At 40.7% G+C, this 16567-nt stretch overlaps 1 protein-coding gene across 1 annotated transcript in view; it reads right to left on the minus strand.

Moving 5' to 3' along the window:
- The window catches only part of CUNH1orf21 (chromosome unknown C1orf21 homolog), an 80772-nt gene that overhangs the window by 37711 nt on the left and 26494 nt on the right, over positions 1 to 16567 (minus strand). The window contains exon 2 of the mRNA XM_009275832.2: positions 13786 to 13880. Coding sequence (XP_009274107.1) covers positions 13786 to 13880 — 95 coding nt within the window. The remainder of the gene's footprint in view (positions 1 to 13785; positions 13881 to 16567) is intronic.

The following is a 16567-nucleotide window of genomic DNA, read 5'->3' on the forward strand; positions in this document are numbered from 1 at the left end:
GAAAGATTACATATTAGATAAAGCAGCAAGCAGAGGTAGTGGGAGATGAAAGTGGAGCACCGGAGAGCTGTGTTTGAACTCAAATAGTTTTTCTATTTTGTGGGAGCAAGGAGCAAACATTTTAAAGCTAAAAAAAAAAAAAAAAAAAAAGGTTTTCTTCCCAGTGAGAACAAATACGAGACTGTTCAGTAAGCTGCGTATTAGCTTAGTTCAGTATTACTTTCCTATCTGTGTAAACTAGTGCTTCACATTAAAAATATTCATGTATACAGGAGATTTATTTTATAACATACCTACTTGTAATTCCAAACTGCATCATCCTCTGTATGCACAAGAGCCAGAATTATCTGCCCAGCATTTTCGTAATATCAAAGTGCTTGCTTTTACAAGCATAAACGTATTTTCATAGGGTTTTGTTCCTCCCTGACTTTGTTTTTCTTTTTACTTAAAAAAAACCCTGAACCCTTGAAGGTTATAATCTTATATTGATTCCCCTTCTCCCAATCCAATTTTCTGCTCCTCTTTCCACCAGTTGAAATGCAGAAATCCCTTCCAACACATGCACTTGAGCCTCTCAGCTGCCTGCAGAGCAGCTGGTCTCAGCTATCCGCAAAGGCGAAGAGGAAAAACCAAAGCCGAAAAGCAAAATTATAGTGAAAAAAAAAAATCAAGCTGAGCCCCTTCCAGCCCAGGTTTAAGCACACGTAGTACAGATGGCTCATCATTTTATCCTCAGAGGTGGCTGAAGCATTCATAGTTCAACTGGAGGCAGATATCCAATATAGGGAATTTCACATTGACTAGCCGGAGCTGGCAGCGACACCAAAAGCATCAGCAGTGCCCCACCACTTGCCAGAGAGGGAGTTTACTGCTGCAGAGCTGATGCAAACCCCGAACGTTCACACAGTCTCAACTCCAGCCTCCATCCTTCTATTTAAAACAGGAGTGTAAGCTGCCACCTTCAACTTTGTAAGATTAAAAATTGTTTATGCTGACTCTATTTGGCAAGTGCCTAACCGATGCTCCAGGCATCTTATATTAAAAAAAAAAAAAAAAAAAAAAAATTGAAAATGCTTCTCATTTAGAAAAAGAAAAAAAATCTCCAATTTCATTTAATATCCAAAAATATTCCTGAAAACATTACATTTATATCCCTCCCCTTCCCCTTCACAAGTCTATCACGCTTCTAGTTTCTTTTTTTAGGGGGGTTTGTATAGGGCACCAGCAACATCTCAAGAACAACAGGAACATAGTCAGTCTCCCCTATCCATGTGGGTAGGTTACATGACCCCGCTTTCATCCACCACCAGGAATAAATCCCCTCCTATGCTTCACTCACCTCTTCCCTGTGGGTTATCCCACTGCTTCATACCACCCTGGAGACCTCTGCGGTGGCCGCCCCAGCATCAGCAAATCCCCTTGGCAAGGTAGACCAATGCAGGCTGAGGAACGTTGTCACCTTCCCAACGGTCCCAAAATGTGCAGCAGCAGGAGAGCGAACGGAGGAGCGCCTTCTAAGTTCACGCCAGGTCTCAGGGAGACCTGCATTTGCCAAGCCTGTCACCCTAAGCATGCAGTAATTAAGACTAAAGGGCTCAACGAGCCTGTTAATACAGCTAATGAGCTTCCCCAACAGCTGTCTCCAGTTCTCTTTCACTTTCTCTAGAAAAGACATCATTAAATCAGGATGTCTTCTGCCCGCATGTGGCCTTCACTGCAGCACTGTTCCAGCAAGCCTAAGCTGATAAAATGCCTGGGTAGCCCAGCCCCTGCAGAGACCCCTCATTTCCCTGAAAGAATTTAAAAAAAAAAAAAATAAAAAAAATTCCACTTAAAAATGTCCACTGCGGTTTCAAATAATTTCGTACAAAATACCATCATTTTCTCCATGGCGGATTTTAAATATTTACCAACTTTGTTCACATATTGTGATGAAGCACAATCAAAATATCAAGCAAGCAAACACAAAACAACTGCTGCAGCAGTGAAAAACATTCCTGCTCAATAACGATGTGAGCATACAATTGCCTAATAGGTGGAAAACCTAACAAAAGCAGCAACTATCAAAACAGGAAAATAACGTTTCATGCTCATTCAGTACCACAGATATTGTCTCTTAGAAGATTAGTTAAATAATTAGCGCTCTCCTGCTACAACTTTTATTCCTGCAAGTACTCTTCACTCTTGGATCTTCTACTGTACGTTGCTTCTAAAAGTAATTTTTACATTTCTTACTAAATGACCAAGAAGAGTGGGGGGAAAAAAACACACTAAAAATAATTTAGGTGATGAAGAAAGTCCTGTATGGATTGGGAAAAAATTGCCTTGTTTATGTAAAAAAGGGGACAAAAAGCGTTTCAAAACAGTAACGGTGCGAAATTGATTGGGAGCTCCTGGTTTTATAATCCTGTAACAGAGGAGCAACAGGGCTTTTAACAGAAAAGCAGCAAATTCAAAATATTCATTTGAGGAAATATGCTAGAAAACTCTGTTTTTCAAATAATGACAAATCTAGATTATGCAATGTGCTGCTATCACATGCTGTTCATGGCAAAAGCACAGACCTGCCTCTTGAAATCTCTGCACCAGTAAGACCATCCAGAGGTACAGAGCGAAGACAGAGACACAGGACCTGACCCATCTCCTACAAGACAACACTCTGTCTGACCACGGCAATCCCTGTGGGACTAAACTGGGAGAGATCATGTAAAATCACCAGACCCCTCACAAAACACCTGGAAAGAAACACTAAGAATAAGCTCCCACCTACATCAGAAAGGCCCCATCCAAATTGTTTTTAGAGTTGATGAGTGCCCTCAGCTACCGCTATATGGATTTAACGCCAAGTAAAACGTTAGCTGGTGGTATGCTACCTTTGCTGAATGAAACCCGAGTGTCTTTCTACACATCAGTAATGAGGTGTGTGTCTCATTAAGGTAGACCATAGGGTGCCCCACTGCTTATGGGAAGGATGCCTCTCCTCAACTAGGGCAAGCTGAGAAGTTCAGGGCTGCAGAGAGCCCTCTGAATCTCTTCTCACCTCTCCTTGTAGTGTTTCTGCTCCTTTTCCCTGCCCACCTTTCACCTTTTGCCCTTCCTCCTTTAGCTCTCCAACTTCTTCCTAGGACGGTCATTTAACTCCCACTTGCTTTCAGCAGTCGCTAATGCAGATTCCTCTTTGGGGCTTTGGACCGTACTCACCCTAGCAGCTCTGCTAGCCACAGAAGATGCCACCTTTCTTGCCTGTCACCCAAGAAGATGCATTAAATTCCACCTGAGAGAGACATCCAACAGGGATGTTGAGGTCTGCTTTGCCCTAGAGAGCTGTCAAGTGTCATCTGTTTCGCCGCATTTGAGATCAAACCAGATGTCACCAACCTCAGAAGACAGCATAAGTAATCTCCTCCCTAAAAACATGAACAAATCCCATTCTTTTGTAACAGTCAGTCCTTGCCTTTAAATTTGATCTCTGAATCTATACAAAGCCATTGTAATTCAGTGTAAGCAAGCTGAGCTTCCAGCTACTAGAAACCACTTTAAAGATGCATTTCTCTATAAACAGGCCAGGGGATCAAAGTGTTGATGTTGGTCAAAGAAACACAGGATAAAGGTAAAAGGAGGAAAAGGGAGAGAAGAAGTGTCTGTCACAGGACCCCATCCACTGCAGAGCATTAAATCCCGAGAACTGGGTGCTGGAGATCTTTTACGTACAGCAGACAACAGTTCATTTGACTGACTTCAAGTTCACCTCTTTTAACTTGTTTTTAAAGACGTTAGGGAAGTTCACAAAAGAAAACACTTTTTCCACTGAAAAAAATAGCCACAGTATAAACAAGTTACAGCAAAAATGCACTGACTATAAGAAGGATTTGCCTGCAACCAACACTGAATGTTCCACCCCTCAAAGGGCACCACCTCAGCTTCAATAAATCAGCATTAATAAATTCAGTATTAGTTTTGAGTCTAAAATGGCACATCCCATCTCTCAGCACCTTGAAGCCTTCTTTTCCAGGTGCAATATTGTATTCAAACTAAAACTGAGAGATCATTAAGGCTGCATGGTTAAATATCTAACGTAATAGATATCTTTGGATAAATTTGCTTGTTATCTCAATCTACTTAAATAGCCTGAAATTAGCATCTCATCAGATATGTAAATCCTGGGCCCTACATTTTCTCCACAACCGCCTCAATTGAAGGAGTCCTATGCCTGAAAAGAAAGCTTGAGCAAACCCATATAATATCGTCTACAATTAAATTTGAACAGATGAAAGGATGAACTTCTACCTCGCTGCTATCAAAAGGAGGCAGGAGGACAGCAGACCACAGCTCACCAGTGGTCAACGGTACTCCCACCCCATGACCCTCGGGCTAGTAGTCAGCACAGCTGCCTGGATTTGCCAGCTTTATTCTCCGACAGTGACTTCTGATGATTTTAGGCATTTCTGTGTGTTCACTTCTGCCTGTATCTAGTCTTGTCCTCTGTTCCAAAACAGCAGAGTTAATAATTAACACCTACCAGGCAATCGCTGAAAAGCAAGTACCAAAACAGAGGATAGAGAGAGCTTCTATTGCTGACAGCTTTCAAAATCTTATTGCTCATCTTTCTTAAAGCTTCAGTTCCTCAAATTTTGAGACGCTCAGGCTATTAAAAAAATAATAAAAAGAATAAAAAAAAATCTCAGCTCTAATAAAAAAAAAGGGGGGGGGGAAGGGTTCCCAGTCCTCACAATCATGGAAGAAACACTGAAATCAAAAACTTCCAGAGCTTTATGTATAATGTTTTTAAATAACAAATTTTACATACAATCTATATATTTTGGTCAACTGACTCATTTTCAAATGACTGATGTTGGCAGCACTGCAACACAGGCTGGTTTACCGCAAAGTGCACAATAACCTATTACAGGGAACAGTATACATTTCTATAGCTCAATGCTGCTCTCCAGGAGGAAAGTTGTGTGTCCAAAACATACACACAATGCCCATGGCCTTGATAACGTCAAGCACAAGGAAGATGATAATGAGAGGATTTGAGAAACGCCCACAAGCTCGTGGTTGCTGGTGAGCCAGTATACTCAGGGCTACAGAGAGATGTCACTGTGCCCATCCGCCTGCCACCGCCAGAGCTCACCGCAGCAGCATCCCGCTTGGGCTTCAGATGCTGACATCTACAAACCCTGGATGATGTGGTCTGGAGAAGTCCGACACATTTCAGCCAACGAGCAGTAATGCTTTAAGTTTTGCAGTTTAGGGCCTAGGTGGGATTGCTGCGAAAAAGGACTTCTTTGGCAAAGTGAATTTTCAGCCAGTGTCTGACGGTGAAGGGAGAGCAGCTCAGCTGGACTTTTAAGAGGACCCTGAACAGAGCAATGCAGCTTATATTGAAGGAGGATTTCAAAGCCAGCATCATCATTCACTCCCAACAGCGACCCTGCGGCTCCTGCTGACTCCTCTGTTTCACTAACAGCTCCTCGTCCATCTTCCTTCTCAACAGCATCAGCTTCCCAGGGAGGGGAAAAAAAATCCCAGGCAGAAACCCACCCATTAAAATTATACAGGCATGGAAAAAACATGACCAGTATGGAAAATGATCTGCTCCCACAAGTGACTGGAACATCTCTGCAGTTTTGCAAGAATCCTTTACACTGACGACATAGCTGATCCTGAAAACTTGCTCCTGACAGCTGCCCGAGGCTCCTGGGCATTAGACCTTCACTACTATTTTCTTCCCCTAGCAAACACTAGCAAGACTGGAATTACATGTTGCTTCTGGACACTGTTATTTTAATATGCTTAGAAAGAAAGATCTTTTTTTTTTTTTAAACTTTCTACTTTAAAATCACATCCATCAAGTGCCTGATAAATCGTATCATTCCACCTCTTAATAAAGGACTATGCAGATTTACTTAGTGGAGGGTGAAGACTGAAACAAGGTCTAGTCTGAAGAAATATATCTGAGGCACAAGTAGTTTTTATGTTATTTACTGACTTGCTAAAAATATTTATTAATTGTATCCACTTATTTTCTAGATTTTCAAAAATTAAATACTAGAGGAAGAATACTTCTTCCCCCAAAACCATTTTTAATGGAATCCAGAAGAAAAAGAATCTTAATACTCAGTGCAGTCATTTACTTTGATGTCTATGTAATATGCAGTGACCCGTAAGTGGAATGAGCTAAAACTGTCATAAATTCATTATGAGAAACCATTATTTGAAGAATATCACTGCAAATTTGAAATGAAATGGGCAATATGGAAATAAGCTAATTGCATGGTGTTTAAAATAACTGGCTCTAGTAACAATATCCTTTCCGTGCACTTCTATGTCAGCTGCAAATGCATTTCTTCCAAAAAACATTGGAAAGGGTGGTTTATGAAAATTGAAATGTTGTAATTACTTAGTACTGATAGCGATAGTGCAGCATTCATTTAGGATCTCAGACTTTGAAAAAAAGAAATCTAAAGGGTGATTTTATAATTATAATTTCCCTGGGAAAGGGAACCTGGGAGTACATGCAGCATAAAATGTGCAGATCCAGACCTTACCAATGAAGACTGGAGGAAAATACATCCGATAAACAACTATATATTCCTTGGGGAATTTTTTAGGTATCACCTTATAAAAGTAAAAAGCAAAATTCCTCTTCACTGAGTAGGGCACATCATTTGATTTGCCCGGTCTGTCCTGGCACTGCTCAGAGTGCCTCTGCCTCGAGGGAATGACACCTTTGCCCCTGCAGCTGCCCAGGGCAGGGAGGCTCATGGGTGCCCCAGCCTGCCCGCCTGCCTGCAGGGCGCGGGATGCTGCCTCTTTTATCCTAACATGAACCCTGCCATCTCGGGCAGAAAGGAGCTTGGTATTACGCTTGTCACTCCTTCATTTAGTTACTTTTAAGTTTTAATCCCTGGCTTTCATTTACTTACTTATTCTGTAGCTGCGTTTTGTAGTGGTGGCTTTTGTTCTGTGGTTTATTTCTTGAACTCGAGAAAGGAGCAGTCCAGATGGGGAGCATCTCTGCGCTGGTCTGCGAGGAGCCTGTGGGACCTGTTTCCACAGACCTCCCTCAGGGCCTCAGGATTTGGCTGATGCAGCATCTAGGCAAAGTGGGATGCCCCTCCTTGTGGGAAAACGTGTGGGGGAGTAGCCTTGCTTTGTAGCCCTCAACTTCTCTGCTCTTTTCCAGCTCTCAGGATTACAGGAGATGCAATGGGTGGGTGGCGCAGGAACCCTGCATGTTATCAAGTCTCCGTGCACATCTGGCGATGCTCACTTTGACCTTTTATTATTCTTATGCCCCAGGAACCAAAGAAAAAGGGCATCTCAATTTCTTTTTCTCCCTCCCAGAATGATCCAAGCTGTATTTTTCAGTGTGGTATTGTGCTTTTCTCCCTGCCTGGATTTCAACACAAGAGCCAACCTCTTCAAGTGTTTTGTTGAGCTGAGGCTTTATATCTGAAAATAGGAGAAGGGAAAATAGGGTGGCAAGAGGCAGAGAAGTTAATAGCCTCTCCTTTATATACAGAAAATATCTAGGTATCATCCTTGACAGTGGATAATGAACCAACATGATGCAATTGTCCCAACGCTCGTACCTGGAGCTGACACCGCACCAGCGGTGGGACAGGGTCTCCTGGATGATGCTGCATACAGCAGCGAAAGCAAATGAGGGGTCAACACAAGATTTAACATGTCAAAACTCTTAAGGGTAGACAAAACCCAAGAAAACCTCTTCTTTCTAAGGGATTGAGGGCTGTTGGTCTTGGGTATTTCTGGTTTCTTTCCCCTTACAAGCAGAGCATGAGCAAGTTCTATCCTGAAATCGTGTGTTTTGAAACATGCTATTGTTGCAAAATGGTTTAAAATAAATAATTAGGAAACTACAGCCTGAAATCTTAATACTGTAGTATACATTAATATGACACTAATTTTAATTTTTACAAAGCTCTTCACCAATGTACTACAACAGTGCTGTGATAAATACATAGAGTTACGCATTTAAAACACAGCAATTCAAAGCTTATCTAACAATAGTAAGCAGCAGTGGCTTTAAACACTTTAAAGTACCAAATTAATTGCATTCCCATGCTTAAATTTGCACTTGTGGTTTTTTGCATATGTAGAAAGGAAAACACCACAAAAACCCCCAATAAATTTAACCCCAGAGAGTGGTGGCTAGCTTATTTCTTTTAGCTAGCTTATTTCTTCTTATTTCTTTTAGCACCTAGATTAGGCAACTTGGCAATAGAATTAGAAAGATATTTTCCTAAACCGATCTGGAATTCAGACCAATGCCAATATTTGCATTGCACATCACAAAATGTTTATCATTGATGTATCTATAATACATATTTTGCATACCTATTTAAAGATTTATATTATACCCAGTAGCTTCCCTTTCACATATTACATTTTATATAGTTATTACAGTCGTTTCATTCCTCATTTTCTGCTAGGCTTTTAATTTCATACACTTCATCTATCAGATACTGCTGTCTACTTTTAACATATCACTGCAGAAATTGATAACTGGTGTTGAATACAGAGCTACGGATACCGAGGTTTTGCAATACTAAGTACTATGGAGCTGAATGATAAATGGAGAACAGCAGCAGGGCTGAGAAGCTCGAGACATAGTTAGGAAGTAACAGTGCACGCAAGGCTGACAAAAATTACATTTGCAGGTAAGTGGAGTGGAAATTTATACTTACTGGGGAAGAAAAAAAAAAGGCAAAACATTGTTTGTGTTATTAAAGGCAGAGTGAGAGATAGCAAGAGCAACGGAGAGAGGAAATTTTCTTCCAACTCCAGCAGGAATTAATCTCAAGCTCTAACATGCAATTTCACTGTGGAGCTTCAGGACAAAACAGAAGATTATGCCCAATTGTTTTGAGGGCTTGGATAACAAAGCATAAAAATCACAATCAGTAGCCTTTTGTGCCAATGCAGACAAGAAAAAGATTTCTATTAGTAAAAGTTACAAAAACATTTAAAAACTGAACTGCAATAAATATTGAGTTAACTACCTAACACAAAAAAATGTAGCTTTAGGTATTTGATATTTTCAGAGGTATCTGTATTATTACAGACCGTCTCAGAGGAAAACTGATACAGCTCATCAAGTTTGCCAAAGCAATGCTAAACTGTACGAATACGCCACACCTTCTTATTTTACCTTTTCTGGCAATAAAATTTTACAATGGAAAGGCATTAGTGCTGCGAGAGTATGGAAATGAGGACAATTAAATTCGTCCTATTATGAATGTTAAGTAGGCTGTTATGATTGTACTCTGTATATTTAACATGATGATGTAGAGCTAAACAGTAAGTTCTTTCCAAACAAAAAAATAAGATCTTTAGAAATGGTAAAATGTGTTATTTTAGAATAGATTTAGCTTTTTAAAATATTAATACTTTCTGATTTTTAGCATTTTGGCTTTCCAAAGTAACAAAACCAGGTATGTGACATATGTGATTAGCCATCATTAGCTTTTGTTGATATTTAGGGCCAAAAAAACCCATCCAGATCTGCTGAGTGGTAAACTCAAAGTTGGTAAAACTCTCTTTGTTTTGGCGAACACTTATCATAAAACCCTTAAACACTGTTCAGTACTGAATTAACAGCCCATAGTCCCCCCAAAAGATGGGGAAATGCAGGAGAGCTCACCTCTGTCCCAGCAGGGTTTTGCTGAGCCGCTGTGGATCCACAGGGAGTTGAGGTTTAGTTTTAACACATAGGGGTTCATCACCTCACTTGGTATGTTGGCACCAAGCTGTGCATGGAGACAGCATCGTCTCGGCTTTGCCTGAGCCAACAACCCTGCTGGAGCCTGACCTGCTGTGGGCAAAGCCAGCCCGCCTGCCTTCCCAGCCACACCAGTCCAGGAGCCCGATAAAATGTCACCAGCCCTTCTGCTTCTGAATGCACAAATAACCATCACAGCTGCTTCTTCAGCTCTGGGAATAACACCGCACTCATGAGCTTCTATGCACAATCACATCTCATTTGAAAATTAGCACAATTTCCATGGTTTTGTGTGTGTGTGTGTGTGTGTGTGTGTTGTCCAACACTTTTGATTAAAAAACATATATAGTCTTGAAAACCAGTACAAGAGTGTTCTTTCATCTATCTACCAGTTCTTTACAGATCTGACTCAAATGTCCCTGTTTTAGCTGAGCAGCTATTAAAGTGCATGGTGCAAAGTGCCAGCATGCAGTGTAACCCTGGATCTCCAGCACCTAACCCTGCTACATCCCATTCCCATCTGCACGCTACAACGATGCGTTAATGTCAGCTCAGTGTGTTGTCACACTTTTGATTAAAAAACATATATAGTCTTGAAAACCAGTACAAGTGACTTCTTTCATCTATCTACCAGTTCTTTACAGATCTGACTCAAATGTCCCTGTTTTAGCTGAGCAGCTATTAAAGTGCATGGTGCAAAGTGCCAGCATGCAGTGTAACCCTGGATCTCCAGCACCTAACCCTGCTACATCCCATTCCCATCTGCACGCTACAACGATGCGTTAATGTCAGCTCAAGATTTTCTCCACCAAGGGCAACATGACTGGCTTGATTTTGAGGGTGGAGATGCCCGGGCAAGATGCTCGGGAAGGTGCTGGGAGCCAGAGGTACCAGGAATGAAACCAGGACCAGGGAGATCCCAGCGGCAAGTAGAGAACCACAGAAACAACCTGGGTGAAGAAGTGAATCAGGCCAATGGATATGAGGGAACTGCACGAAAACAGTAACTGACTGTGACAGAGTCTGAAACAAGCTTGGCTTTTTTATCTTTTCTTATTCCCCCCTACCCCCACCCCCTTGTCAAGAGCCTACATTTTAATTCAAGGAGGCCTTTGATTCTGCCAGAAAATGTCTTCACATGGAGCATCTTCTGTTTCACCTGGCATACAGCGCTAGCACAGCCATTCCCACTGTCAATACCTCTGAGGAGTATTTCTGCTTTACAATGTCAGCCTTGCTCAAGTTTTGAGCCCTGCTTAAGCCTCAGGTTGAAGCTGAGAAGATGGTGATTCACTGACAGAGCCTTGTCTCTCCCAGGGATACCCATGCTTGTACCAGCCCATCTCCAGCTCTCTCTTTAAACAGATTAAAAGCCTGGGACCCTGACCACAGGACCCCAGTACAAAATGACAGTTTGCCTGGTGTCTGCCATGTCTTCCCATTCTCTTTATCTACTTGCATGACTTTTTTTTTCCCTGACTCAGAAATACTGCAACACCAAAGGCAGAGATGGCACCACATCAAAGAGCCTAAGTTATAAGGGAAGCAGTTTTATTTTCACTTGAGCAGAGATTTTTTTTTTTAAGCGAGACTTCAAAATACCTTAAAAAAGTAACAGGGATTGAAAAATTCCATGGCATCTGAATAACGTAATTCAAGCACAAGTATCAGAGGATAAGATAACCCACACCGCAGCAGTTCCCAGGGAACCGACTATAATGACATTCAGGTTATACATCTCATCTGGGTCGTGTTTCTGAAGGAGATGTGAATTAGCAGCCCATGTGACAATAAAGAAACGTGGGATTAAGAAACAAGAGAGGAGGGAAAAGGGCCGGTCAATTCTCCCACCGCCTTTTCTTGTTCCTAAAATTTATGTTGCCTGGAAATGGCTGATGAGAAGACAGGATTATGTAAGCGCTTGCCAACTTTTCACACGTTAAGAAAACTAAAGCCTGAGTGATGGGTAGCTTAACCCATCTTCTAAGCAGTGAACTAAGGAGAACTCGAACAGTGAAACCCCTTTAAAAAATCCAGGAGTGATGAGGACTTGACAATTCCCAGGATTAAAAAGCTGCATACATTACAGACAATGTAATCTCCTTATAGTAAGATGAGGAAAAGGAAAATAAAGCCTTTTTGGTGTGCAAGATGGTTTTTGTTTTAAAGCATATACATCCTGTCTAATTGAAGACGTCTTGCGTTATTGTCTTTATTTTTTTTCTCCTGATAGACATGACAGAGAAGAGAGCTATACTAGCTCTCCAACTCCATATTAAATTATATTTTCCAACAAACCCACTGTTCCCATCAAACATGACCCGTCAATAATAAAACAATAAGCAATGTGCAATAGAAATGTCTCTTCCTAAATTTAATCAGGCTAATACCTAGATGCAACAAGGAAGCAGGCACCAACCGAAGTGCAAAATATCTGTATCTAATTTCAAATACAACTTCAGCGACTGCGTCATCTCAGCAGATCCAAGCTTTCCTGGACTATTCCTTGTTGTCATTCAAGTGGCACATTACCTTCTGCAAATACTCCAAAACACAGCTGAAGACTAGTTTAAAATTTAAACTGCTAGACTTTTTCCATTTTTTTTTTAAAAAAAAAAAAAAAAAAAAGAGAGAATTGCCCTCATTTTTCCTTTTTCTCTGTTTACCAACAAAGCACTGGGGTCTCTAAAATGAGCAAAAAATTCTTGCAGTCGTATTTCTTCCAGTTCAAAACAAACGTGCTTACATTGGCGATAAAGCTGAATGCACTGCAGCTGCTGCTAGAAAAGGTGACGTTCTCAGCAATGTTTCTGAGGCACTAAAAAAATCCCAAAATCCTGCTGCAAGCTGAAGTTGCACCGTCCACTGGAGCATCAGCAATAAAAAATTGCAGGCGGCAAATACCTAATCTGGAGACCGAAGCAAAAATCGCATTGTGAGCTGCTCAACCACCGCTTGAACAACAAGGTTAGGACAGCACACAGTGAAATAAACTCTGCTATTTACTACAGGAACACACGTGTAGTTGTGTAACGCAAGCACATTTGTCTAGAAGAGGGAATATAAAGTATCCAGGTTGCCTGGAGCTTGCTTACATCTTCAGGAAAAGAAAAAATCCCAACAGTGGATTTTTGTACAGCTGCCTAATGATGGCAAAAGGCAAATCCTCAGCTGGTGATAACGGTTATGGTTCCACTGAAATCTGCTGATGATATTCCCCCTTCGGTCTTACTGCTGGAGGGAAAAAAACCCAACCCTATGTAAAGAAAAGCTACAATGAATGAGTGGAACCAGATGTGAAATTTTGCACCCAACTATAATTGTGGGATGTCTTCAAAAAGTTAAACTGGGCAAAGACCCAGTCAGCCAATTACGAAATCGACATTCCTTCAGCTTTAGAAGAGAAGAAAAGACTTCTCAGAAATGCCAGAAGTGACTCAACTGTGATTTTTAAGCCACTTCAACAGCATCCTAGTAATTTCAAGTAGCACGAAGAGTTTACCTGAGATTTCCTTCCCGTATGTGGAACTATGAGCTGGCAGGTGCTCAAATCGGGGAAAAAGAAACACACACAAAATGATTCTTGCGACTGGTGTTATGAATGTATAGCTTTTTCTATTCCGAACTGCCTTCCCTGTGAATTTGAAAATATGTAAAACCAGGAAGCACAGAGCAAATAGTATCTACATAAGTAGGTCATCTTCTTAATGGCATTGCACTGCTGGTTTACTACCAACTCGTTTGCAATATAGACACATACATTTCAAAGCGCGTATATTCAGATCTGCAAAGGAGGTGAGCAAGTATAATCATGGAAGCACTCACTCCAAGATCAAGTAGAGCCTAATTCAGGAAGACAAGCAGGAAAAAGTCATATTTTGCACCTTCTATGTGAGCTTTGCAGAGAGTTACGACATTTTCAAGAAAATCCTCTTGCCACGTGTAAGCTGTAGCTTGAATGTGCTGCACGTTGCATATTTCATTACAAAAGCAGAGCCATGTTATTTCATTAGATAAGCGATAAGTTCAATCCTTACCAAGTTTTCTTGGTTCCTGGCTGCTATTTTCTGATCATCTTCTCCCCCATTTTTCATGTATTTGACCTCTTCCACTGGTTTGATCCTATACTCATCTGAGCACCAAGGAAAAAAAAAAAAAAAAGAAAAAAAATTTTTGAACCGGTGTAGTTCAGCAGCTGGGAAAAAAACCAAACTAAAACCAAAACAGCTGACTAGAAAAGACCCTAATTAAGCAAAGCAACTAAAAATTACACGTATATAGTTTCAAAGGTTTAAATGTGACTGATACCAAGGAAGTTTTTCCTGACTGAAGCTTCAGTAAGAATTTCCAGTTCCGGCTTCCAGAAATTGTTCAGTAGCTCTCTGGTCTCATATAGCCATGGCACCATGAACAGGGGATGTTCAGTATGTACTCTCCCCCAAATCCCTGGTTTTCTGTATAATATGTTCAATACAAACAAGTTCTTTGCTCCTGCATTCTCCCTGGATTTTTATTATCAGTGGGCAAACAAGCAATGTACAGTAGTTACTGCAGAGAGAATTCTGCTCACGGATGTTCCGTGCATTGAAAAAACCTCTTTTGAAAAGCAATGTTGATGGAAGATATTTAAAATTTAAGTTAAAAGCTGAAAAAACCCCACACACACCAAAAACCACTGCTTTTTTTTTTGTCTAATTTTGTTTTTCCTGCACTGTTTTAACGGAGCTAAAGCAAAAGGTACACAATGCAGAGGCATATAATGATTTCTGGAGAAAAAGCCCCATGCTGAGCATCTTCCTCTCCCCACGCCCCCCCACGACCATTTTTCCTGCACATGAATATTACCCAGATAGAAATCCAGCGTGAAAATAAGTAACGAGAAAAGTAAGATTCCCGGTTTGCCCTTAATATTTATCAGCTAGGCATTTCAGCTCTTGAAATAATAAATTCCCAGCTCCAGTGCCAGTACGGAAATACTATCTAACATGCATGTGCTATCCCACAGTAAAGTAAACAACCTCACCCAAAGCTTGTATAAAGGGATTTTTTTCTTTGGTAGGACAACATGGGATTTGGGGAAAAGTGATTCTTCTCTCTAGCCTGCGAATGCAGTGCTCGCTGTACCAACACTGCCTTTTCTCAGCCACTTTTTGCTCTGGTTATCTTTGTAGCATGTGAATCTATCAGAAAAAGATGCAGAGTTTTGCACCCACAATCCTCCAGCCAGGATATATAATGCAGAAGAGAAACTTTACCCCACGTAAGTGGAAAATGTTAATACAAAATTAAATGAGACACAGTACACTGGGAATAAAAGGCAAAACCTCAGCAAATTAAAAGAAACCGCACAAACTTTATTCTTTTTCTTTGCGTTTTCAAGCAATTTATCTCACTTGCTAAGGGAAAAGCAAGTCACAAATGGATTTTTCTGGGTTAAGCAATGTACTCACTTGCTAAGGGAAAAGCAAGTCACAAATGGATTTTTCTGGGTTACTGTACTGTTAAAAAAAAAAAAAAAATCAAAATTAAATAGAAGGAAGCTTGTTTTCAGGAAACTGTTAACCACAGAGTGTATAAATTAAATAAGCTGAACTTTGAAAAAGTATTTTTTTTTTCAAAAATACAACATGGTTTTGCATTTGGCCTAGTCTGTATCTATATGCTTTTTTATTACAGAGTTTAAATAAAACTGTGAATTTATCAAATAGCAGCATCTCAGATGCAGTCTCAAAACAGATGGAAGAACATAAGACAATATTATTTGATTGGTAAATGTGAACAACTCTGAATTTTTTTTCTTTTTTAAATGGCATTTAGGTAGTCTGGAGATGACAATTCATAAAACCAAAAAGGCTGAACACAATAAAGCCTGGGAATTAGAAGTACTTGATTGACTGCAATATCTAACTCACATTTTTCTCACTCCTTCAATGGTCTCTGTTGTGATTAGCAATAAAACCCACATGCAGAAAAAGCATAAAACTCCCACAGCTGCATGTTCAGGTTTGAATAGGAAAACAGATCAGAACAAGGAAATGGCACAAAGGAAGTTTGCACAACCTGCAGCTAGTCCACATTAACTAAGAGAGAGGCATGTTCAACCCAGCCTTGTAAAAAACGAGTAAGGTATGAAGGTCCTGACGCTCAGTGGCAAAAATAACCTCTGAAACGTGTCTCCTGCTTACTCCTAGAGATTAATCGTGATCTAACACTGAGTGCACACCTGGGCAGCAGACCATCCTATGCAGACTGTATGTAAGGGATGCTTCCTTGGAAGACATCGTCTCTTGTAGCAAGTGGACCAGGGCTCTGATGAGCCCACAACTGATAATCAGCATAATCAGATATATATGTATATATGAAGTTTGATACAGTTTGATAGGATGGAGGCAAGATGGGAAAGAGGGTTTTTGTTGGAAACTTAATTCTGTATTTCTTCTCTAACTGATTCTAAGAGAGTGCTGCCAGGTGTCGCTGCTCAGGTGTCTGACCTGAGGACTTGCTGGTACCTGGCTTCCCAATATTCATCATCACCATCATGACAACACTCTTGTAATTATTGCACCATTACTACTTACAGATTTGTGCTGCTTTTACCGGGCGAGTAGAGTAGAGTAGAGTAGAATAGAATAGAATAGAACAGAACAGAACAGAACTATTTCAGTTGGAAGGGACCTACAACGATCAGCTAGTCCAACTGCCTGACCACTTCAGGGCCGACCAAAAGTTAAAGCATGTTTTAAGGGCATTGTACAAATGCCTCTTAAACACTGACAGGCTTGGGGCATCGACCACCTCTCTAGGAAGCCTGTTCCAGTG

Source organism: Aptenodytes forsteri, unplaced genomic scaffold (genome assembly GCF_000699145.1).
Source record: "Aptenodytes forsteri isolate BGI_AS27 unplaced genomic scaffold, ASM69914v1 Scaffold289, whole genome shotgun sequence".
NCBI lineage: Eukaryota > Metazoa > Chordata > Aves > Sphenisciformes > Spheniscidae > Aptenodytes > Aptenodytes forsteri.